Source organism: Tamandua tetradactyla, chromosome 15 (assembly GCF_023851605.1).
Source record: "Tamandua tetradactyla isolate mTamTet1 chromosome 15, mTamTet1.pri, whole genome shotgun sequence".
Lineage (NCBI taxonomy): Eukaryota > Metazoa > Chordata > Mammalia > Pilosa > Myrmecophagidae > Tamandua > Tamandua tetradactyla.
Genome location: NC_135341.1, coordinates 34,721,103 through 34,746,828, shown reverse-complemented (window position 1 = coordinate 34,746,828; position 25,726 = coordinate 34,721,103). Strand labels below are relative to the sequence as shown.

The 25,726-nt window shown below is 40.6% G+C and overlaps 1 protein-coding gene and 1 long non-coding RNA gene across 13 annotated transcripts in view; one reads left to right on the top strand and one right to left on the bottom strand.

Annotated features, from left to right (window-relative positions):
* Nucleotides 1–25,726, top strand: part of DOCK3 (dedicator of cytokinesis 3) — a 719,821-nt gene that overhangs the window by 652,371 nt on the left and 41,724 nt on the right. For 10 of the 11 annotated variants that reach the window (XM_077129171.1, XM_077129173.1, XM_077129168.1 and 7 more), the window contains 8 exons: nucleotides 9,296–9,390; nucleotides 11,171–11,246; nucleotides 11,649–11,749; nucleotides 12,003–12,061; nucleotides 14,144–14,292; nucleotides 18,978–19,063; nucleotides 21,871–21,897; nucleotides 22,027–22,122. In XM_077129171.1, coding sequence (XP_076985286.1) covers nucleotides 9,296–9,390; nucleotides 11,171–11,246; nucleotides 11,649–11,749; nucleotides 12,003–12,061; nucleotides 14,144–14,292; nucleotides 18,978–19,063; nucleotides 21,871–21,897; nucleotides 22,027–22,122 — 689 coding nt within the window. The remainder of the gene's footprint in view (nucleotides 1–9,295; nucleotides 9,391–11,170; nucleotides 11,247–11,648; nucleotides 11,750–12,002; nucleotides 12,062–14,143; nucleotides 14,293–18,977; nucleotides 19,064–21,870; nucleotides 21,898–22,026; nucleotides 22,123–25,726) is intronic. The other variant, XM_077129169.1, reaches the window with a different exon arrangement.
* Nucleotides 11,328–24,000, bottom strand: LOC143657134 (uncharacterized). Of its 2 annotated transcripts, none has more exons than XR_013162751.1 (3): nucleotides 23,897–24,000; nucleotides 18,161–18,196; nucleotides 11,328–11,471 (listed from the first exon to the last, which is right to left on the bottom strand). It is a non-coding gene; the product is annotated as an uncharacterized LOC143657134 (long non-coding RNA). The 2 variants fall into 2 exon arrangements; XR_013162752.1 differs by lacking the exon at nucleotides 23,897–24,000 and adding an exon at nucleotides 22,013–22,296.

Below are 25,726 nucleotides of genomic sequence, written 5' to 3'. Positions count from 1 at the left end.
TATGCAATCAGTAATTCTTAACATCATCACATAGATGCATGATCATCGTTTCTTAGTACATTTGCATTGGTTTAGAAGAACTAGCAACACAACAGAAAAGGATATAGAATGTTAATATAGAGAAAAAAAATAAAAGTAATAATAATAGTAAAAAAAAAAAAGACAAACAACCAGACAGACAAAAAAAAAAAAAAACCTATAGCTCAGATGCAGCTTCACTCAGTGTTTTAATATGATTACTTTACAATTAGGTATTATTGTGCTGTCCATTTTTGAGTTTTTGTATCTAGTCCTGTTGCACAGTCTGTATCCCTTCAGCTCCAATTACCCATTATCTTACCCTGTTTCTAACTCCTGCTGGACTCTGTTACCAGTGACATATTCCAAGTTTATTCTCGAATGTCCGTTCACATCAGTGGGACCATACAGTATTTGTCCTTTAGTTTTTGGCTAGACTCACTCAGCATAATGTTCTCTAGGTCCATCCATGTTATTACATGCTTCATAAGTTTATCCTGTCTTAAAGCTGCATAATATTCCATCGTATGTATATACCACAGTTTGTTTAGCCACTCGTCTGTTGATGGACATTTTGGCTGTTTCCATCTCTTTGCAATTGTAAATAACGCTGCTATAAACACTGGTGTGCAAATGTCCGTTTGTGTCTTTGCCCTTAAGTCCTTTGAGTAGATACCCAGCAATGGTATTGCTGGGTCGTATGGCAATTCTATATTCAGCTTTTTGAGGAACCGCCAAACTGCCTTCCACAGTGGTTGCACCATTTGACATTCCCACCAACAGTGGATAAGTGTGCCTCTTTCTCCGCATCCTCTCCAGCACTTGTCATTTTCTGTTTTGTTGATAATGGCCATTCTGGTGGGTGTGAGATGATATCTCATTGTGGTTTTGATTTGCATTTCTCTAATGGCCAGGGACATTGAGCATCTCTTCATGTGCCTTTTGGCCATTTGTATTTCCTCTTCTGATAGGTGTCTGTTCAAGTCTTTTTCCCATTTTGTAATTGGGTTGGCTGTCTTTTTGTTGTTGAGTTGAACAATCTCTTTATAAATTCTGGATACTAGACCTTTATCTGATATGTCATTTCCAAATATTGTCTCCCATTGTGTAGGCTGTCTTTCTACTTTCTTGATGAAGTTCTTTGATGCACAAAAGTGTTTGATTTTGAGGAGCTCCCATTTATTTATTTCCTTCTTCAGTGCTCTTGCTTTAGGTTTAAGGTCCATAAAACCGCCTCCAATTGTAAGTTTCATAAGATATCTCCCAACATTTTCCTCTTACTGTTTTATGGTCTTAGACCTAATGTTTAGATCTTTGATCCATTTTGAGTTAACTTTTGTATAGGGTGTGAGAGATGGGTCTTCTTTCATTCTTTTGCATATGGATATCCAGTTCTCTAGGCACCATTTATTGAAGAGACTGTTCTGTCCCAGGTGAGTTGGCTTGACTGCCTTATCAAAGATCAAATGTCCATAGATGAGAGGGTCTATATCTGAGCACTCTATTCGATTCCATTGGTCGATATATCTATCTTTATGCCAATACCATGCTGTTTTGACCACTGTGGCTTCATAATATGCCTTAAAGTCAGGCAGCGCGAGACCTCCAGCTTCGTTTTTTTTCCTCAAGATGTTTTTAGCAATTTGGGGCACCCTGCCCTTCCAGATAAATTTGCTTATTGGTTTTTCTATTTCTGAAAAATAAATTGTTGGGATTTTGATTGGTATTGCATTGAATCTGTAAATCAATTTAGGTAGGATTGACATCTTAACTATATTTAGTCTTCCAATCCATGAACACGGTATGCCCTTCCATCTATTTAGGTCTTCTGTGATTTCTTTTAACAGTTTTTTGTCGTTTTCTTTATATAGGTTTTTTGTCTCTTTAGTTAAATTTATTCCTAGGTATTTTATTCTTTTAGTTGCAATTGTAAATGGGATTCGTTTCTTGATTTCCCCCCTCAGGTTGTTCATTACTAATGTATAGAAATGCTACAGATTTTTGAATGTTGATCTTGTAACCTGCTACTTTGCTGTACTCATTTATTAGCTCTAGTAGTTTTGTTGTGGATTTTTCTAGGTTTTCGACGTATAGTATCATATCGTCTGCAAACAGTGATAGTTTTACTTCTTCCTTTCCAATTTTGATGCCTTGTATTTCTTTTTCTTGTCTAATTGCTCTGGCTAGAACCTCCAACACAATGTTGAATAATAGTGGTGATAGTGGACATCCTTGTCTTGTTCCTGATCTTAGGGGGAAAGTTTTCCATTTTTCCCCATTGAGGATGATATTAGCTGTGGGTTTTTCATATATTCCCTATATCATTTTAAGGAAGTTTCCTTGTATTCCTATCTTTTGAAGTGTTTTGAACAGGAAAGGATGTTGAATCTTGTCAAATGCCTTCTCTGCATCAATTGAGATGATCATGTGATTTTTCTGCTTTGATTTGTTGATATAGTGTATTACATTAATTGATTTTCTTATGTTGAACCATCCTTGCATTCCTGGGATGAATCCTACTTGGTCATGTATAATTCTTTTAATGTGTTGTTGGATACAATTTGGTAGAATTTTATTGAGGATTTTTGCATCTATATTCATTAGAGAGATTGGTCTGTAGTTTTCTTTTTTTGTAATATCTTTGCCTGGTTTTGGTATGAGGGTGATGTTGGCTTCATAGAATGAATTAGGTAGTTTTCCCTCCACTTCGATTTTTTTGAAGAGTTTGAGGAGAGTTGGTACTAATTCTTTCTGGAATGTTTGATAGAATTCACTTGTGAAGCCGTCTGGTCCTGGACTTTTCTTTTTAGGAAGCTTTTGAATGACTAATTCAATTTCTTTACTTGTGATTGATTTGTTGAGGTCATCTATTTCTTCTTGAGTCAAAGTTTGTTGTTCATGTCTTTCCAGGAACCCGTCCATTTCATCTAAATTGTTGTATTTATTAGCGTAAAGTTGTTCATAGTATCCTGTTATTACCTCCTTTATTTCTGTGAGGTCAGTAGTTATGTCTCCTCTTCCATTTCTGATCTTATTTATTTGCATCCTCTCTCTTCTTCTTTTTGTCAATCTTGCTAAGGGCCGATCAATCTTATTGATTTTCTCATAGAACCAACTTCTGGTCTTATTGATTTTCTCTATTGTTTTCATGTTTTCAATTTCATTTATTTCTGCTCTAATCTTTGTTATTTCTTTCCTTTTGCTTGCTTTGGGATTAGTTTGTTGTTCTTTCTCCAGTTCTTCCAAGTGGACAGTTAATTCCTGCATTTTTGCCTTTTCTTCTTTTCTGATATAGGCATTTAGGGCAATAAATTTCCCTCTTAGCACTGCCTTTGCTGCGTCCCATAAGTTTTGATATGTTGTGTTTTCATTTTCATTCGCCTCAAGGTATTTACTAATTTCTCTTGCAATTTCTTCTTTGACCCACTCGTTGTTTAAGAGTGTGTTGTTGAACCTCCAAGTATTTGTGAATTTTCTGGCACTCCGCCTATTATTGATTTCCAACTTCATTCCTTTATGATCCGAGAAAGTGTTGTGTATGATTTCAATCTTTTTAAATTTGTTAAGACTTGCTTTGTGACCCAGCATATGGTCTATCTTTGAGAATGATCCATGAGCACTTGAGAAAAAGGTGTATCCTGCTGTTGTGGGATGTAATGTCCTATAAATGTCTGTTAAGTCTAGCTCATTTATAGTAATATTCAGATTCTCTATTTCTTTATTGATCCGCTGTCTAGATGTTCTGTCCATTGATGAGAGTGGTGAATTGAAGTCTCCAACTATTATGGTATATGTGTCTATTTCCCTTTTCAGTGTTTGCTGTGTATTCCTCACGTATTTTGGGGCATTCTGGTTCGGTGCATAAATATTTATGATTGCTATGTCTTCTTGTTTAATTGTTCCTTTTATTAGTATATAGTGTCCTTCTTTGTCTCTTTTAACTGTTTTACATTTGAAGTCTAATTTGTTGGACATAAGTATAGCCACTCCTGCTCTTTTCTGGTTGTTATTTGCATGAAATATCTTTTCCCAACCTTTCACTTTCAACCTATGTTTATCTTTGGGTCTAAGATGTGTTTCCTGTAGACAGCATATAGAAGGATCCTGTTTTTTAATCCATTCTGCCAATCTATGGGACTGATTGGGGAATTCAGTCCATTAACATTTAGTGTTATTAGTGTTTGGATAATATTTTCCTCTACCATTTTGCCTTTTGTATTATATATATCATATCTGACTTTCCTTCTTTCTACACTCTTCTCCATACGTCTCTCTTCTGTCTTTTCGTATCTGACTCTAGTGCTCCCTTTAGTATTTCTTGCAGAGCTGGTCTCTTGGTCACAAATTCTCTCAGTGACTTTTTATCTGAGAATGTTTTAATTTCTCCCTCATTTTTGAAGGACAATTTTGCTGGATATAGGAGTCTTGGTTGGCAGTTCTTCTCTTTCAGTAATTTAAATATATCATCCCACTGTCTTCTAGCTTCCATGGTTTCTGCTGAGAAATGTACACATAGTCTTATTGGGTTTCCCTTGTATGTGATGGATTGTTTTTCTCTTGCTGCTTTCAAGATCCTCTCTTTCTCTTTGACCTCTGACATTCTAACTAGTAAGTGTCTTGGAGAACGCCTATTTGGGTCTAATCTCTTTGGGGTGCGCTGCACTTCTTGGATCTGTAATTTTAGGTCTTTCATAAGAGTTGGGAAATTTTCAGTGATAATTTCTTCCATTAGTTTTTCTCCTCCTTTTCCCTTCTCTTCTCCTTCCGGAACACCCACAACACGTATATTTGTGCGGTTCATATTGTCCTTGAGTTCCCTGATACCCTGTTCAAATTTTTCCATTCTTTTCCCAATAGTTTCTGTTTCTTTTTGGAATTCAGATATTCCATCCTCCAAATCACTAATTCTATGTTCTGTCTCTTTGAATCTATCATTGTAAACATCCATTTTTTTTCCATCTTTTCTACTTTATCCTTCACTTCCATAAGTTCTGTGATTTGTTTTTTCAGTTTTTCTATTTCTTCTTTTTTTTTTGTTCAGCCCATGTCTTCTTCATGTCCTCCCTCAATTTATCAATTTCATTTTGAAGAGGTTTTCCATTTCTGTTCGTGTATTCAGCATTAGTTGTCTCAGCTCCTGTATCTCATTTGAACTATTGGTTTGTTCCTTTGACTGGGCCATATTTTCAATTTTCTGAGCGTGATCCGTTATCTTCTGCTGGCGTCTGGGCATTTAGTCAGATTTCCCTGGGTGTTGGACCCAACAGGTTGAAAGATTTTTCTGTGAAATCTCTGGGTTGTATTTTTCTTATCCTGCCCAGTAGGTGGCGCTCGTGGCACACGTTTGTCTGCGGGTCCCACCAGGAAAAGGTGCTGTGGGTCCTTTAATTTTGGAAAACTCTCGCCGTGTGGGAGGTTCGCCAGCCGAAGCGGCTTAGAAGAGTGCGAGCCGGCCCGGGGGTCTGAACGCGGGGAGGGTCGCCGGCCGCTGTTGCCTGGGAGAGCGCCCGTCCGAATTTCCTAGTCGGCCCGGGGCTCCAAGTGTGGCGGGAGGGCACCAGCCGCCGTGGCCCGGGAGAGTGCACCGTTTCCAGCCGGACCGGGGAGTCACGTGTTTGGAAGGGAACCCCTGGTCACTATTCTCCGCGGCCTGGGGATTTCCGATCCAATTCTCTCAGTTGGTCCGGGGGGCTGCACATGGTGGGGGCACCAGCCGCCGCGACTTGAGGGGACTGCCTGCCCAATTCTGCCTGCTGACCCGGGAAGGAGGAAGGGAGGGACTCCGGCCGCTTGCCGCCCCGCCCGGGGAAGCCCGCGCCCCTCGGCGATCTCACCGGAGCGGGTTCTCTCAGCCAGTCAGCCGTTCCAGGATGGGGTACACTGTCTTTTTGATCTCTGTCGTGGCTCCGGGAGCTGTTCTGTATCGTTTCTACTCCCCTAGTAGCTGTTCTGGAGGAGGAACTAAGATCCGCGTGTCTTACTAAGCCGCCATCTTCTCCGGAAGTCGATGGGACCTATCTTTATTTAAAGTTTTTATTTTTGTTCATCAAATTCTTTTGCATTAATTTTGAATTTTTAAAACATTGCATTAAATATTATGTATCTTAATGTCTTAGATTTTGGCCCATGCTTAAATTCTGGGTGCCTTGTTTACCTCATCCTTGTCCTGGCTCTGCTTTTTAAATTTATTTTGGTCTCTATCTTTTGTAGTAATGACCTTCCTCCTATATGTAGCAACTCCTAGCTGTTAATCTGTATCTTAAAATGAGGTCCTTTGCTGCTGAAAAAAATTAAAAGGAAAATATGTGGAAATAGATGTCCACAGGGTGCTTTGAAGATCTTCAACATATTTTTGGGGATCTAGAAGTCCACATGAATGTGAAGGCCTATGTGTACATTCTCAGGAAAGATCTGAGAAATGCTAATAATCTCTTGTCTCTGCCTGACCTTGCAGTTCTATGCAAACAGGAAGGGAAGACAAAGGCAGAGTTGCAAACTGCCAGAACAGTGCATATGAGCCCCAACACACAAAAAGATCCCTTGGCAAAGTGTGGAATACTTACTGATGAAGCTCCATGTGTGGGCAAGGCCTGTCTCTGGCAAGCTTCCCTGTAAATGTCCAGAAGAGGATCTGGGCATTTGGTCACAGCATCCCCTAATTCCGATGTCTGTAGAACTGTTGTCCTGAACTTGTCCATTTCCCCAGTGAAGAATCCTCTCCTTCTCCTAGGGAAGATTAAACCTGTCAATATGTGGGGAACCAAATACAAAAAAATGTTCTGAGAGTCTTCCTGTTCATCAGATAAACTTCTTCTCAATAAACCTGTTTTTATTATGATACCTAAGCCTTTAGCCGCTGCTATATTCATGAGTCTAGATCCTCAGTGATTAACTATTCCAGAGAGTAGCCCTCAGTCTTCTGCCAGGACAGGGAAGGGGTGCTGGTCTCCTACTGACATGTGCTAGTAGAGGTGATCTTGGGGAGATTTTAAATTAGTCTTCCATTATAAGCCCTCATACTCCAAATCCCACAGAGATGCCTGTTGATGCCTTAGTTGGTATGTTCTCTGCTGATGTTCTTGTTTCCCATTGCTTGACCCCCATAAGCTCTCAGCTATCAGCTTTCTCAGGTCTACTTATGCTGCTTCCAAGATTCTCTCTTTGCTTTTGGCTTTCCGTAGTTTGACTTTGAAGTATCTAGTATGAATCTCTTTGAGTTTATCCTCTTTGGTGTTTGTTGAGATTCTTGGATTTGTAGATTAATGTTTTTTCATCAAAACAAATCCGGGAAGTTTTTGACCATCATTTCTTCAAATATTCTTTCTTCCCTTTTCTGTCTCTCCTCTCTTCCTGAAAATCCCAGTATGTATATATTTTTGTATAGTTTATTATGTCCCACAAGTCTCTGAGACTTAGCTCATTTTTCTTTCTATTCCTCAGACTGGATAATCTCAGTTGACCCATCCTCAGAATCTCTGATTCTTTCTTCTGCCTGCTCAAATCCACTTCTGTGCCCCTCTTGAATTTTGAATTTTTCATTTCAGTTATTTTACTTGTCATCTCCAGAATTTCTATTTGATGCTTTCTAAAAATAATTTCTATCTGTTTATTGATATTCTCATTTGGTGAGACATTGTTCTCATACTTCCATTTAATTATTTAGGTGTGGTTCCCTTTAGTTATTTGAACAGCTTTAGAATAGCTGATTTACCATTCTTAATGGAAAAAATCCATAAGTCCAACGTTTGAACTACCTCCAGAAAAAGTTCCTACTGACAGCCTTTTTTCCTGTGTATTGGCCATACTCCCCTGTTTCTTCATGTTTTGTCAGTTTTTGTTGTTTGAAACAGGACATTTAAAATAATACAATGAGGCTACTATAGAAATTAACACTCACAAACACACCTCTTCAGTGTTTTTGTTACTTTTTCATAGTTTAGGTTTTTGAGTGGGGTCTTTTGGGTATTTTCTGTTTATTTTAGTGACTTTTTGTAATGTCAGTGTTCATTGTCATGTGCAGTCACTGAAGTCTCAATTCAGATAGCTTAGTTGTCAGCTGATGATTAGAGAGACTTCCTTAAATGCCTTGCATCAGTAAGTATTCCACACTTTGCCAAGGGATCTTTGTGTGTGTTGGGGATCATATGCACTGTTCTGGCATTTTGCAACTCTGCCTTTGTCTTCCCTTCCTGTTTGCATAGAACCACAAGGTCAGCCAGAGACAAGAGATTATTAGTACTTGAGCTTTCCTGAGAATGTACACATGGACCTCCACATTCATGTGGCCTTCTAGATCCCTACAAATATGCGGAAGATTTTCAAAGTGCCCTATGGACATCTCATTCCACATATTTTCCTTTAAATTTTTTTCACCAGCCTCTTAGTTTGTCCCAACTGATATGGCTTCCTCACACAGCTGGTCTGTTAAACATTTATGGTTTATTGTTTTCAACAAATACCCTGGGGATAAGGCTTTCCTTACTACAGGCTCTCTGAGTCAAGTTAAATAAAGACAAGCCCTATGAATGGAACTTTTCTGAGGCGCTTCCAGACAAGTCATATAGTGACAGGTTTCTGGTGATGGGTCTTTGTGGGGAGCTCTAAAACTATTCTTTCCTCTCTAGTGGCTGCAAGTCTGCTGGTTTTCCCAGCCTCCATGGTTCCATGGCTGGTGGTTTTCAGGGCTGCCATGGAGCTGGGGAGAGAGCAGATGGGAATTGGGAATTGCAGCAAAGGTCACTGTTCTGAGATTTAGCAGTTTTTCATGAATAAAAACTCCCAAGATTGTTGCAAGTATTTGGTTAAGAGCTTTGACAGCTTTTGCCAGTGTTCTCATTGCTTTCATAGAGAAACAGATTTTAGAGATCCTCATTCTACCATTCTAGAAGTGCTTCTCCTGTTACTGTGTTCTTAATATCCTAGAAAGGAGATGCTTTTTATCCAGGACTCAAAAACCATGCTCCAGAGAATGAGACCTTTGGGCTCAGTTGGGCACTGACTTTATCTGTCCTCTGGGCATTGGTCCAGGTGATACCCACTTTGGGGCTCCTCCCATCTGGCAATACCCACTTTGGGGCTCCTCCCATCTGGCCTATAAGAGTGCTCAGAACTCACTCTTATATAGCCCTTTAAGAGAAGCAATGCAAGGTGGGAACCAGAATCCAACCCATCAGTCCCACCCAGTCTCATTTCCTAAAGGCCAGTAGACGCCTGTTGAGAAAGTGTGTGCTCCAGTGATGATGGAAGTGTTTCACATCATCTTTTCCTCTTGGATCAGGAGTTCCTACTGAAGATTTTCTGTGTGTTCAGAAACCTGATGAAGATGAGTGTCTTCCCTCGGGACTGGATGGTGATGAGGCTGCTCACAAGCAAGTGAGTGTGGAAGGGCCCTGAACCTGTATCCAAAGTGCTGTTCTCAGACCAATGAGAGTGTGTGCATATAAGAGAAAGACAAGAGTTAAAGGCCAAAGTCAAGGGACAGAAAGGGAAGGGTGGATGTGAAAACTGCATGGATAAACACCAGGACTTGGCTGGTGACCGTAAGTATAAGAAGAGCAAAAAGTCAAAGATAATTAGAGCATGGAGACTAAGTGCCTGGCAGATGATCGTTCTTATCGTAAAGAAATATTAAGGATGTGAAATAAACTACTCAGAGAAGACCTTGAGAAGACCTGCTCAGTGACCCATTGGCCTCTGCTCCCCTGTAGCTTCAGACAGTTTCCCAAGCCCTCCTATCAATTCTATGTGTGTTGTCCACCACACTGTGCTTCCCCCTACAGCTAGTGCTAATTACCCACCTGAGACCTGGCTGTGGAGCCGTGACCACTTCTGACTCTGGTCATAGAATTTAATGTAAGACCTGACCCCCAACCTTCCTTCCCCATTCTTATTTCCAGCCCGGACTTCCTTTTGACAAACCAAATGAGTGATGCTGATGATAGGGGCTGGCTCATCTGGTCTCCCTCTACTCAGGCAAAGTCCACTTGGCCTCTGCTCTCTAGTCTGTGCTTTTTCCTGCTGATCTACTTTTTATATTAGCATTATACAGAATGTAGTGAAATTATTTATGTTAGATATAATAGCAAGGTATTGTCATGCTGATGCACATTTTATAGGGTTCTTTCTTTTTTTTTTCAAAATTGCAAACGTTTTGAACAGAACAGGTATAAACAAAATTACACAGATATTTCCTCAAATAGTTGTTTCACCATTTGAATCTCTCTTGTTTTGGTCTCTTAGCTCTTAGAGCCTATCCTAGAGGATAGCTTTCTTTTAAGGCTTTTACCCTTCAAATGTTTCTGGCCCCTCTACTGACAGACTAATCTCTCTAATACACTTTATTTGGCCTTATTCCTGTCCCACGCCAAAGCCCAGTTGGCTACTGTTAGACATAAACCCCTTTACCAGGCAGCCAAGGCCCTCTCAGGTGGGTAATTAGCACTAGGTAAAGGGGGAAGCACAGTGTAGTGGACAATACAAATAGAATTGATAGGAGGGCTTGGGAAATGTTCTGAAGCTACAGGGGAGCAGAGGCCAATGGGTCACTAAGCAGGTCTTCTCAAGGTCTTCTCTGAGTAGTTTATTTCACATACCACAATTCCAGCAAGCTATCCTCCCAACTGCCCTTTATATGTTACAGGGCTAAAATTGAGAGTGGTACTCTATACCAAAGGCTGAAATCAGATGACTCATAGAAGAAAATAGTGGTACTTCTCAAAAGCATGAATTCAATAACTATAACCCTTATTATCAAATAAACTGATAAAATTATGCTGTAAGTACTACATAATGGTCGTAAAATGTGTTGATTTCCCAAAGGTCCTAAAAATACTTGAATCACTCTGTGAACTGGAAGAAACCTTAGAGAATCATCCAAACCCTATACTTCCTTTTTATAGGCAGGGAAACTGAGATCCAGTGAGAAGAGGTACCAAGGTCAGCTAATGACCATGCTAGATCTAGAACTCACTGATACGCTGTGCTCTCCCACCAACTGTTGAGTGTTTGTGCCATTGATCTCTTATAATCCCATTGTATATGGAAGTGAGCAAACATGAGAAATTTGCACACAAGCCACAGAAAGCTGATACAAAGCTGCCAGATGACATCGTTAGTCTTTTAACACTGGCAATGTCTTATTTCCTTACTGCAGTATTATAGTCACTACTGTACAGTATTTGTCCTCTGCACTGCACAAGAGTTTCACAGAGACTGACTTTGACTTTAAGGTAAGAACTCCAGAAATCCGTTACTATCTTTGTAACAACTCTAGAAAGCCAAAAACCAAGCTCAATGGTATTTGTCTTATTAATTTATTCATAGTATCAAACAGCTTCCAAACCTGATGGTGATAAGAATATGATCAGGAAGCCCCTTTGTTGCAGGTGTTGGGAGCCAGACAGCCATGAGTATGCTTCCTAACCCAAAGTTAATGTTATTGGCTTCAGAGGAGTCTAAAAAAGAAAAAAAGGTGGGGGGGGGGGGGGCTTTTTGATAAGGATATTTTTAAAAAAAGTTAGGCTCTTAACATTATAAAATAGGGGATCTGTGCTATATGCTTATATTTAGGAGCTCTTCCTGCAAAGTTAAGGACTTAGGCTATCATATGTTTCCTCTCTCTCTTTTTCTAGGTGTGGAATTCTTATTTTAGCCTGGCAGTTCTGTTCATAAATCAGCCAAGCCTCCAGCTAGAAATTGTCACTTCAGCCAAAAGGAAGAAGATTCTAGATAAGTAAGACAGATGTCTCCTACTCATCTTCCTACCGCATGACCAGTTGGGGTTATGCTTTCATGAGAAGCTCCTTCGGAAGTCTACAGTTTTTTAATCAGGGTAGCTTCCAACAAGCTGAGTGAGTGAGTTTGGCATAGAATTTGGGGAAGCATTAAAAACAAACAATACTGAAGTACTGGCCTCATTGGGTTTGTAGCCCCATCTTCCTAAACCTTCTCCCACTAATAGCTGGTTCCTGTGTTACTGTTCTCAGATATGGGGACATGCGTGTGATGATGGCTTATGAACTGTTCAGCATGTGGCAGAATTTGGGTAGGTCTTTTCTCCCTATTCTTCCCTTCTACACATTGCATAACTAAATAAAAAGTGACAAAACTGGTAACATTTCCCAGGTTTTATGAATGTCAACTCAGACCCAAGAGAATTTTACATATCTTTAACATAACACTTAAGCTAAACATAGCAGATGTGCACAAAGCCCTTGGCAGGGAGGGACAAGCTAAGAAATAAGGTCCCAGCAATGCATAACCCCTTTTTTTGAGAACGAAAGTTACAATGAGAAAAAGAAGAGAAGGACTCTAGCAATTTTTCTCAATTTGAGAACCATGCCTATCAGATCCTCTGTGCTGTTTGTGTCCCAGACTGAATGTTACAGATTCAAATGGGTAGACCTTGGAGATACCTAGTGTATGAACAAGGACAGCTATTAATTTTAATAAAGATTGAAACACTTCTTGGGTCTTTGTTATTCAAGATTCCACGTCAGGTGCCTGATAACCAGTTGCATAAATAAATACGTGTGAAGGGAATTGTAGCCTCTGTGTGAGATTTTGGCTTCACTTTCCATAGCTACTCTTCACAGCTTCTCTTACATCCACTGCTTTAGATCTGAAATGTCAAAGCAGTGTTTTTAACAGAATCCTTGGGTTTCCCTCAGTGGGCCATCCTGTGGCATTATATAGTTCTGAGTGACTATCAGAATGCTAGAGAAGAGAAGCTGCTGATATTATTCCAAATTAAGTCGGCTTTCAGCTGAGCATATGACTATGAAGACTTAGGAACGATGATCATAAAATTTTATAGTCCTCTGTTAACCATGCCAGCCACCAATTCTAAAGGCAGCAAGCAAGGTGTGAAGCCTTCCTACCAGCCCTAAGGCCCTCTTTCCTGAGTATAAATGCATTTCCCCAAGCCTGCCTTCGAGCCTCAGTGCTCTTATTCCCAGTACCCAGCTGAGTTTTGGTATGGATTTTAACTCTGAAATTGACTCTTAAATTCCCAGGAATGCAAGGGACTAGCAAGTGCCAAGTACCTTGATTGAAATATGCAGAATCAGCCTGGGGTCTAATATTTGCTCTTTAGGTAAGCTTTCAAAATGGAAGAAATAAAAAATATATTTATGACAGATTTGCCTGATAAAGCCAATCCTGTCTCATTGATTTTGGTGTAATGGCATTCTTTTGTGCCTGAGAACTGATTTTACTGGGCTAAAGCAATTATTGCACAGGCTCACATTTAGTTTTCTTCTTAGTCTCTGAAGGACTGAAAGCAGCACTCCAGAGGATGGTTCACTCAGTTTAACCATTGCAGGGAAGACAAAAGTCTTGCCCACATTTCTCAGGGCTTGCCCTGGCTTCTGGGAGCATGTTCCAGATGGTAGGCCAGTTAGAAGGGGAAACCCACTTTACCCAATTCCATGGAAAGACCTCATTAAGGCAGTTGAGGGATGAGTGAGTTATCTGAGTACATGTAATGCTACCACTAGAAATGCAATGTGAAAATGGAGGGAATGGCATGGCAAATAAAGAGAAAATCTCTAAGCCAGCCTTTCAAGGTAGAGCTGTACAGGAGGCTCTTGCTATGCCTCTTGGACATATGTGAGCAGTTAGTGAAGAAGCCCACAGTCTCTGGAACTCTGATGGGTGGACCAGGAACTAGACATTCTCATCACTTAAATGCCTCTAGGCTAGAGGTAGAAGCCAGGGTTTAGTATACTGTTTAAGCAGAAATATATTGATTTTCCTTGCTAAATAAATGTGAACAGACCATCTAAAACAATTACAGGTTACTTAGAATCCCATTCTGTCTAAAGTAGAAAACTCTTTTCCTTAACCTCAGAGAGAATTTAAGGTACTTTTTAATCTACCAAGAAGTTCTTTTGAAAGGCAGTTTTATGCCTGTTGAACATTTGCTTTAATTGGAGTGAGCCAATTTATTCCATGAACTCTAAAAATCCAAGAGAGAGTATCTCTGAAAGCTGTTGGGGAGAGTTTGCTTTGCTCTTAGAAGCTTTCAGTGCAGACCATAACATATGCTGTGGTCCTGCTTGGTTAGCTTCCATGGAACAAGAAAAGCAGGCATGAACTCTGCTGTCTGTTGGGTTTTGTTGTTCAGGTGAACATAAGATCCACTTTATTCCGGGAATGATTGGTCCTTTTCTGGGTGTGACGCTGGTCCCACAGCCAGAAGTACGGAATATCATGATCCCCATCTTTCACGACATGATGGACTGGGAGCAGAGGAAAAATGGCAACTTCAAACAGGTGAGACCATGCCTAGCAGTGTTCAGGGTGCTCTCCTCTGGGTGGATCCCTCCTGCTTAGACAGGTAGCCCAGGTGTCAGGCCATGGTTGTGGTGGAGATGGGCTGTAGCTTGGTTGTCTTGAATCCTGTTCAATGATTTTCCCTGACTTGCTGGCCATAATTGATTTGTGGACTTTCTTCATGAAGTTAGAGGCCAGAAAAGAATCAGATAAAAGGAAGGAACAGCTTGTAAAAAGAACTTTTTGACAAAGAAGAAAATTACTGGAATTGTAACCTCCCATCTTCATTCAGGAGACAGCCTCATGGGCTTGTCCTTCCTCTCCTTTGGATCCCCTTGGTGTGGTCTAAGCATTTCTAGGGCTGGGAGAAGATATTTGCAAAGAACATATCTGATAAAGGACTTGTGTCCAAAATATACAAAGAACTCTTAAAACTCAACAATAAGACTCAACAGTAAGAAAACAAACAATCCAATTTAGAAGTAGGCAAAAGATCTGAATAAATACCTGACCAAAGAAGATATACAGATGACAAATATGCATATGAAAAGATGCTCAACATCATGTATCATTAGAGAATTGCAAATGAAAACAATGAGATATCGCTAGACACCTATTAGAATGGCTAAAATTCAAAACGTTGACATCATGAAATGCTGCAAGGATGTGGAGCAACAGAAACTTTCATTTATTGCTGATAGAAATGCAAAATGGTACAGCCACTTCGGAAGACATTTCTGCAGTCTCTCACAAAACTGAGCAATATTATCATATAATCCTGCAATTGCACTCATAGGTATTTATCCAAATGAGCTTAAAACTTATGTCCATGTAAACCACTGCACATGAATGTTTATAGATCAAATTGGAAAGAATTGATGTCTTAGCAATATTTAGTCTTTTAGTCCATGAAGACAGTCTGTCTCCCTGTATATTTAGATGTTCTTTCAATTCTTCCATCAGTGTTTGTAGTTTCAGCATATAGAGCCTACACATACGTTGTTAGATTTGTACGTGTTTTCTGTTTTTTGTGTGTGTGATATTAGAAATGATTCTGCCCTTCACTTGCCAAAAAAATAATTCTGGTTTCTAAATTTTGTTTTCCAGTGGTTTATTGCTAATAAAAGAAATATAATTGATTTTTGTTTTTTGACCTTGTATTTTGAGTCTTTGCCAAACTCACTTTTTAGTTCTTTGGCTTTTTTGTAGATTCCCTGGGGTTTTCTATTTAGATATTCATGTCATCTACAAATAGAAGACAGTTTTAGTTCTTCCTTTCTAATTTGTGTGTCTCATTTATTTTTCTTGCCTTTTTGCATTGGCTAGGATCTCTGTTAGATAAGAGTGATGAGAGTAGACCTTTTTGCCTTAATCTTGATCTTAGGCAGAGAGCATTCTGTCTTTCACAGTTAGGTGCACTACTAGTTCTAGGTATTTTTATAGATACTCTTTATCATGGGTAAATAGTATTTAAGATAAGAATCCATTTTTGGAGTGGGCAGCTCTTATACCTCCAGAACTTTGGAAAATGATAACTTCAGACAGAAAATAACTGTTGCTTTTCCATGTTTTCACAACCTTTGCCTTTTAATTATGCAAAGTGTACAACAGAGAGTATCTAACAAGAAGCAACTAACACTGAATAAAGTTTAGCTTTGTGGAACACTAAGCTGGAACTTGTTTTTTTCTCATACTTTAAGACTCAGCTGATGAAGTAAGTTCTCCCCCTACCCCCCACCCCACCCCAGTCAGACTGTCATGAACAATTAATATCCAGCAAGCCAAGTTAACCGTGACTCTGCATGGTTAGAAAAATCTTACTGCTGCGTCCCTTTGCCATCAAATATTTTAAAAGAGTGGTCTGCTGTTTTCATCTGCACATGCCCACTTCCCACCCTCCTGTCAGATCAATCTAGTGTACCTTCTCCGTCCACTTCTGTTGAAATTGTACTCCTGAAGGTCTCACATAACTTTCTAATCACCAATATACAATGCTTTTTTGGTATTGATCCTACTTGTGCTTTCTAAAACTTTGTCTCTGTTAACTACCACCCTACTTCATACCGCCTACTAAATATACTTTTTCTAATTATAAAAACAATACTTATTTAATACATAGAAAAACAAAAAATGCAAATAAGCTATAATGAAAAAATGTAACCCGTAGTCCTACATCATTAAAAATTCAGGAGGCAGGACCTTCATATCATTTAATGCTTCTCTACAGTGTCAGTTTGGAAGCTGAGAGGTGTTCCACTCAGACAACAATGTGATTTGTGATGCTCCCATTTTTGGAAATTTAAGTTCCTTCCAAATTGTTGTTGTTAATATCCATATCATAATAACATGTCCAATGTAGTGAAATAAAATACATGTCCATTCCTGAATTTTTTCTTAGGTGAATTTCTTAACCTGTAACCACTTAATCAAAGAGTGAAAACATTTCTCAAAACTCTGTCATCCAGGGCAGGCCACGGTGGCTCAGCAGGCAAGAATGCTTGCCTGCCATTCCAGAGGACCCGGGTTCGATTCCCGGTGCCTGCCCATGAAAAAAAAAAAAAAGCTGTCGTCCATCCGCCCCACACTGTCCTCCATGTGCATGCCCTATCTACACAGTGACCACATTGAGCTTTGTTAGTTGTCCCTGCCTCCACTACCAAGATGATGACCTTTCTGGGGTGGGACTGTTCCCTGCACATTTTGTTTCTCCAAATTCAGCATGGTACCTGAAACACAGTGGGCTTCTGGAGATGAAAATCAAAATTATTATTTAACATTTCTTTAGAGCCAGGACACAGTGACACTAGAGGGAAATATTATCACCACTCCTGTTTCACAAATGAGGGAATTTAGGCTTAGAGAGTTAAATATCTTGTCCAAAAATAGGCAGCTGGTTATATGACAGGGCAAATATTTGTTGACTAATACCTCTTCATCAGTTGTGCAGGGATGATGAAGTAGTATTCCTATATCCTTCCATCATCAGCTCCTTTGACTAATGGAAAGGTTCTCACACTTGAGCAGGCGTTAGAACCATCTGGAAGGCTTGTTAAAACACAGATTACTGGACTCCACCCCCAGAGTTTTTGATTTCGCACACTGGGGAATGCTGAGAATTTGCAACTCTAACAAGGACTCTCATGAGACAGGCTTCTGACCCAGGAATCAACTTTAAGAAGCCTCCAGACCCGAGTGGACTGCTACACCCGTGTTTGGACTGTTGAACTCTCTCTTCTGCTCCAGGTCTTCTCCCCACCTTCCTCTGTGGGGAGAAATTTACCTGCACCTACATGTGTGAAAAGAGGACTCTTTAAGAGACATGTTGCCAGCTGGAGGACCCAGTATAACAGGACAAATTCTGAACTGGAAGTGAGGCACCTTGATTTCTAGGTCTAACTGTAGGTACTTTACATGACACTGGGAAATCCTTGATGATGCCTCTTCTCTACATAGAGAAAGTGGGATAGCACTGATCCCTAAGGTTCCCCGGAAACTTTCTATTTCCTCTGAAATGCTGTATGTTCAAGCAGCAGTTCATCATACCAGACAATAAGTGTATAATGATTCCCATCCTGGCCATATAGTAGACCACTATAAAAAGGGTCATATTTTTTCATGCGTTCTAATGTTCTGCTGGTGGTACTTCAGAGATCTTAACTGCCTTGGTGAATTTCCTCATTTATTATTCTTTGTTTTATTTCTTTGGCCCTAAGTGTAGTGATAAAATGCTTTTGTTACAGCTTGTTATTAAACAGCCATTCCAATTTTTATTTATATGGAACATCTCTATCAGAAGTAGTATAATAATACATACATTTTAAAAGCTAATGAAGGGCGGACAGTGGTAGCACAGTGGCAGAGTGCTCACCTGCAGTGCTGGAGACCTGGGTTCGATTCCCAGTGCCTGCCCATAAAAAAAAAAAAAAGCTGAGTTAAAAATTATTTATCTCACATCACTTGCAACTAATTTCTTACCACAGAGTAAATCCAGTGAGGCCTTATAAGAAAAGTGGCTGAGCACTTTTGATGCCCTTGCAGGTCTGTGGGATAGAACAAATTCAATACTACTCCTCAAGATTTAAGAATCCAGTAACAAATGCAGGGGCCCAGTGATGTGGCAGTGACAAAGGCAGCAGCCCCAAACTGTGGAGCCTATGTTCCTGAAAAGGAATCTCTGACATCTAACTCAGCCCAGACTAATGCCAAACATTACAGTAAGATCAGCCTTTGCAGCAAGCTGCCTTTGTGAGTGGCTGGTAAGAGGGTAAAGTTTTAACCAACTTGTATTTTGTACATAACATTTTATGAATGAATATTTTTAAGAGAAAAAAATTGATAAAGTCCCACTTTACATCCAAAATACTTTTCCCTCCAAGGAATCCTTGCCTTTTCCTTGGATTGGGAGAAGGTTGTCCAAAACTTGTAGGCCCCATATCTTATATAAACTACTAGGGTAAGATGCCTTCCTAACTGGGGATGACAGGGTAGTTTCTTGAGTTATAGATGCGATCCCGTATTCCCTGGGATTGATTTGGAGTAAGAACAAAGTCAGGAAGCACACTAGGATGTAGGAAATTCCCTGCCTTGTGAAGAAGTCCCCACCATCCTCTTCCTTTGCAGAGGCTGAATTTCCCATTCTTCCTCTAAGGTCAACTAGAATTTATAAAGCCTCTGCTTCCCTCTAGGTGGAAGCTGAGCTGATCGACAAGCTGGACAGCATGGTGTCAGAAGGGAAAGGAGACGAGAGCTACAGGGAGCTTTTCGGCCTACTGTAAGCTGCTTCAATCCCAGACACCCCAAGCTGGGTGGGAAGGCCAGTGAGGTGTTTGGGTGGAATCTGTTCCAGGCAGGCTTCAGAGATGAGTATCAAAAGAGGCACAGGTTGCTCTTGCAGATAGCAGTGATTGTCTTCTGTCAACAAAAAAGTGATGTCTCGACAGCAGAATTCTCAGGGATCTTTATAGATAGCTGAAGAGGTAGAGACAGGTAATAATTGAGTATCTAGATTTGCTGACAGAAAAAGGATCATCGTATGTCTTGATAGCATGCACTGCATCTAATTGGACAAATAGCTCACAGAACCTCAGCTAGTTCAGGGCTCAGTGCTGGCATTTCTGCAGTACATGCATGCATGCATGCATACAAACATACATACATCTTCTAAAAGAGAGGCCCCTATTTGTCCTGCAGTCATCTTGAAAAACAGTCATGGACTCTTGAACAAGTCACATTCTCTCTCCAGACCACAGTTTCTTTGTACTAAATGGCATCAAGAGTTTTTCCAGATCCACCATTCTGGGCTTCTGAGTTGATGGGGCCAGGTAACCTCACAGGACTTGCCAAGCGGTAAATCCAAACCAGGAACTAAAGGCAGCCACTGTCCTCTGCAGATGATAGTGATGTTAGTATTTTATCTTCCTAAAACACAAAGTCTTAAGATTTATTTACAACACTAGAGTTCCCTCCCATCTTACTTACATTTGCAGTTTTTAAATTTCCTTTGTTTTAATGCCACTTTGAAGACAAACTTACATTTTTCCAGTGATAATACTTTATATTTGCTTAGAACTTCATAGAGCATACAAAATGTCTTAATATTTTGTATCTTTATTTGATCATTACAACACCTCCATGAAGTGGGCAAGTCAAAGATTATCTTCATCTCACTTTTATAATTGATGAAACTGAGCTCAGAGAACATGAATGCCATCATTGACTAGTAAGAGGAGACTCTAGGAGGAGAATCCAGCTCTTCTCATTTCAAGATGGGGAAATCTTTCCTCTGTACCGTTCCCACTTTGTTCCTCGAAGAGTCTCACAATAAAATGTGAATTTATTTTAAATTTAAATAATTGTAATAATTTGTGAAAATTAATCCATCCCTTCGTATTTCTCTTTTAGCTTTAATGTTCCACATGTTTCTAACTGTGGAAATATCGTGGAGAAATCTTCTAGCCACTAGCAAATGACTATACTACAAAAGAAAAAGCACTGAAATAACTTAGAATTCCTAATTATCTGACCAAATAATGTTTCATGAACTCTTCTGAAATTATTCTGAGAGCTGTGACCAAGGTAGGGCAGTATTTCCTAATCTGTGTTTTGAGGAAGATCTTTGTAGGTATGCTTAAAAAAAAATGGATCACAGGCAAATTTATTTAGGAAGATTTGATTGAAGACAATTAAATAGGCCTCTATTGTAGGACTTCCAAAACCTTTAATGTGTAAAGAGTATAAAAACTCTCCAAAAGGAGGGTATAGTGACCAGCATTTCCCATGCTTGCTATCCTAGTAGTCTATTGTTTATTCCAGAGTTTACTATTTGTGTTATACAGTCCTCTGTTTTTGGTTTTTTTCTAAATTTTTACTCTAGTAATCCATCATCTATATTAGGGTGTAGTGACCAGCATTTCTCGTTCTTGTTTGTTGTACAGGTCTATGTTTAAAAAAAAATTTTATTGTAGTAGCCCTTCATTTATACTTGGGTTCACTGTTTGTGTTGTACAATCCTATGTTTTGGTTCATTTTTTATTTTTATTCTAGTAGTCCATTGTTTATTCCAGAGTTTACTGTTTATGTTATACAGCCCAACTTTTTTTTCTAAATCTTTATTCTAGTAATCCATCATTTATATTAGGGTTCACTGTTTTTGTTATACAGTCCTATGTTTCCCATGCTTGTTAGCTCATAGAACACCTCCCCCTGTTTTCTAGGAACCATAACTCTGCAAAATACAGTTTGGGAAATGCTGGTGCAGTGGTTTTGGCTCAGAGGCCAGAGTCAATCATTCTGCTTATCTCTTTAACAATATGGATCATGTTGAGAACCCCCACTTCCTCAGAAGCTCCAGCTCAAGCATGATATTCTTAGGTAGGGAGATAGTCATCCTCAGAGCAGCAGCATTAGCAGCAGCCATGCTGAGAATGTGAGTCCCTGGTGCTGTGCCACCAGCTGAGCCTGCCATTCTAGGTAGCTCTTATGGCCCTAGAGAGCAGCTCAATGGGCAGTGTGTAAAGACATCAGGAACAGAGTTGTTTGGAGTGAGAAGCAGGCAGAAGAGACCAGTTGGATGGCAAAGGAGCTCGGAAGCCAGGCTTTGGAGAAGCAGAGATTCTCCTGAGGAGCCAGCAGCCTAGGGCTACCAAGTGAAAAAAGGACTTAGGCATTTACCTCTTGGAGCTGGCACATTTTGCATGGGAGCATCCCCTTGCAGTGGGGATGACTGGGAATAATAGCTCTTGGATTCCACTGTCTCCCTGCCCCTTGTGCTGGGCCCCCAGACTGGTAGGACCCTTATTTTCAGGAAGAGGTTGGTTTATATGTTTCCAGAGATGATTCTGAACAGTGATGAGATAATTTGTCAGTTAACAAAGCCAGGCCCATCCTTCAGTAGGCTCTTACTCAGGTACTCCTTCAAAATAAGCCTCACAGTATGTGCCTAAGAGGACTGGGGCTTTGAAACTCCTCCCCCAGCTCAGTGGTATTCTTAGGAACTCACACAGGGCAACAGTAGATGTGTTCATTTGTTGCTACAAGCTCAGTAACTTCCTTGTCTTTGCTTTGTGCTGCACGGAGTAGAACCCAGCTGTTTGGGCCCTACCCCAGGTAAGACTGCAGTGTGGTGAGTCTGCTGAATCCAGATCCATCATAGCCCCCATGGGGCTCTGGGTCCTCACTCATGTGCCCAGGAAAGATTAATGAATTGTTTTTGCTTCCCCACCTCTTCACCAATAGCCTGCTGGAAAAGGTTGAACAGGAAACATGGCGTGAGACCGGCATTTCATTTGTGACCTCAGTGACCCGCCTTATGGAACGTCTCCTTGACTACAGGTATCCTCTCAGGCACCTACTTGACCTCTTCTCCTCTGTCAGAATACATTCCCCAGCAAGACCCTCTCCTGGCCTTAAAACTGAAACCACATGCCCTTTAGAGAGAAGACTGTTCCAGTGTTGAGTCCTGTCACTGTCATTAGACATCTGCTGGTGGCTGAGAAGAGAGAGGGAGAAAAAGTCTTCTCCCAAGGGTGGGCAGAGCTGCCTGGGATCCCCCTCCAAGATATAGGCACAGGTACCCAGGAGGTGTCCCAGTTACTTGGAGACATCTGGCTTTCCATCCAGAGAAGCTCAGAGAAACAGGCACAACAAGGAGGAAAAGAAAAGCTATCTCTGGAGCAAGGTAGGGGACAGCTGCAGGTTTTTAGTGCAGGCCTTCCTCAGAACCATAGGGTGGATGGGCAGGGAAATGTCATTTAGTACAGAAGTGTGGCCTTCAAGACAACTTTCAGTTAGTTTTTGCACATCTTCATTTTTTGCCTAAAGTCTGTTTATTTCCATCTCCTGGTCCTGGCCAATGATTAAAGGAAACAGCTTATGTACTGAGAGATTTTTATGCTACAGTTAGTCTGAGAGCTTATGTGGAAGTTTTTACATGAAAATCTGTCTTCTCAGAGTAATATCATGGCTTTTCATTAGTCCAAAAGTAACAATGAAACTACCACTACAGCCTTACTTACTGTCTTAGTAGGATTCAGGTGGTGGCCAGTGGTGCATTTGGAAATCTGGAAGAAGGTAATGAGCAAAAGGTAGAGAAGAAGGAGGAATGATAGAGATGAAACCCAGCCCCAAACAGTATTTTTCTCCTCTGTGTGTCAAGCTATGCAAGCATCAAGGAGACCCAGCCCCAAACAATATTTGTCTCCTCTGTGCTTCAAGATGTGCAGACATCAATGAGGAGTGCTCTCAACCCGTGGATTGGGAGATGAGGGAATTTAGGCTGTCTGCAGCTGCTGTTGAAGTAGAAAGTGTTGCTATGCTAAGACTTCTGCTATGCAGAAGACTGAGGCATTCAGTATGCTGGCCTGGATATGGAAGTGGAATTCCTAAGAAATGTGCTCATATCTTTTGTGTGTGTGTGTCACCATCTATTTTTTTTTAATTAAAAATCACATACAAACACAAACATTCTTACCATATGATCATTCCATTCTTGATATATAATCAATAACTCACAATATCATCACATAGTTGTATATTCATCATCATGATCATTTCTTAGAACATTTGCATCAGTTCAGAAAAAGAAATAAAAAGAGAACAGAAAAAAATTCATATATATCATACCCCTTACCCCTCCCTTTCATTGATCACTAGCATTTCAATCTACTAAATTTACTTTAACATTTGTTCCCCCTATTATTTATTTATTTTTTATCCATATATTTTACTCGTCTGTTGATAAGGTAGATAAAAAGGAGCATCAGACACAAGGTTTTCCCAGTCACACAGTCTGTGCTTGTATCTTAAACATCCTTTCTTCCTGTAGCACAGTGTACATGTGCAAACTTCAGCCCATTTTCCTGGGTCCTATGAAGTCACGTATGGCCCTCATAGGGCCTCTTTTAGAACAGGTGACTTCTTTGTTCACACCATTCCCCAGCCTCTCCTGCACCATCTACATGCCGTCAGGCAGTGAAGGGAGGTAGGCAAAGCCCTGTACCTCCCCTCGCTGCAGTGTTACTAAAGGTCAGCCCCATTCCCTTTGGCCTACCAGAAAGAGCAGAAATTACTCTTACTTTCTTAAGCTCCAAGCACTCATTATAATTACCTATTTGACTACTGTACCTAGGTGGTCCACAAGCAACTTAAACTCGAGAGCAAAACCAATTTTTCATTCTCCTCCATTTCTTGTCTCAGTGGCACCTACTAAACAAAATCCAAACTCTTTCACATGACATCAAAGGCTCTTTATGATCTTGCCTCTACCCACCTCTCCAGCCCTATGTCCTTCCGGTTTCTAATATGCACACCCTACAACCCAGCCTCACAGTGTTGCTTCTTTTACCATGAGAGAAAACACCATGATGTTTATGATGGATCCTATCTATTGAAAATCTGCTGTGTGTTTTGTCCTTCACAAATACTGTTTGTAATCCTATAAGCACCCCTACAGGATTATCCTTGTTTTTACCAATGAGCAAATACAAGTAGAATGTACCATTATTAGGATTTAGACCTAGGTCTCTCTGACTCAAGAGCCATGCCCTGTCTCCTCATCAGTAGAGTCACCACTTGCAAACTTCCGTTGGGCTCTTCGACATGCTATGTCCTCTCCCAAGAGTGACCTTCCAGCCAGCCCCATCAGGGACACTTTCCTTGAACCTGGCCCTCTCTGTACACCTCTTTAAGAGGATGAATCATCTTGGATGATGAACATTTATCACTTACCTGTCTCACCTGATGAAAGAGATCCAGCTCTTTGAGGTCAGGGACCTCTTTCTTATCTCCCTGGTCCCCTGCATGTCAGTTTTAGCCTAGACAAACCTCAGGTACTCAAGGGACATGAGAATGTCTTCAACTTCCATGTTAATACCAGACACTGTGTCAGATATAAAAATGCTTTCGGGTAACAACAGTGTTACCCAGGTTAGGATATAGAGCCCTGGAAGAGCCTTCTGAATACCCTGGATAGACAGGAACAGAGCCACGGATGCCAAGTCCTCAGAGCTCTAAGTCAAGTTTCTCCACCTAGAAGAGATTACCATAGGTATGGAGCCTTCCTCTCCAAGGCCATTCTAGAAACGGTGAGGCTTCCCAGGAAGTAATCTGGGTCATACATGCCTGTTAGGTGGGCTGGATGCTTCAGAAGCCTTTTTTGAGAGTTTTCTCTGCCCATCCTCCAGAGAAAGAGTAAAAAGGGAGAGCAATGGCTGGGCTGAGTTAGAGGCTTTAAAAGATGCCATCTCAAATGGGAGAGAAAATATAGAACTATTAAACTACCACTGAGGAATCCCCTGATACTGTGTCAAACATTAAGGACACCCAAATCAATAGGGCAAGCCCTGGATCTTAAGGCTTGCTTTTGTGAAGCTTGTGTATATAGCAGAGAAACTTAGCCTACCTATAAGTGTGCCTAAGAGTTACTTCTGGAGGACCTCTTCTGTTACTTAGATATGGCCTCTCTTTCTCTCTAAGCCCAACTCTGCAAGTGAAATCATTGCCCTTCCTACTACATGGGACATGACTTCCAGGGGTGAAAGTTTCCCTGGCAGGTGGGAGATGACTCCCAGGGATGAGCCTGGCCCTGGCACTGTGGTATCAACAATGCCGCTGGACCAAAAAGGGGAAAAGTGGAACAAATAAGGTATCAGTGGCTAAAAGAGTTCAAATAGAGTCAAGAGGCTACTCTGGAGGTTGCTCTTAGATAAACTTCAGTTAGACATTGCTACCTATCATAACTTGCCCTAACCAAAACCATTCCTGCTAATCCTAAAGAGCACCTAGGGTATTATATTCTACAAAGGTTCCATGCACTAGGGTAACTTTCTAGAAACCTACAGCCTCCAGATAGATCCTTGGACCAGATAAGTCCTGAAATGCGGAGGGGCCAGCCTCTCCAGAACATCAACTAGTTCCATCCTCCTATCCCAACTTATCG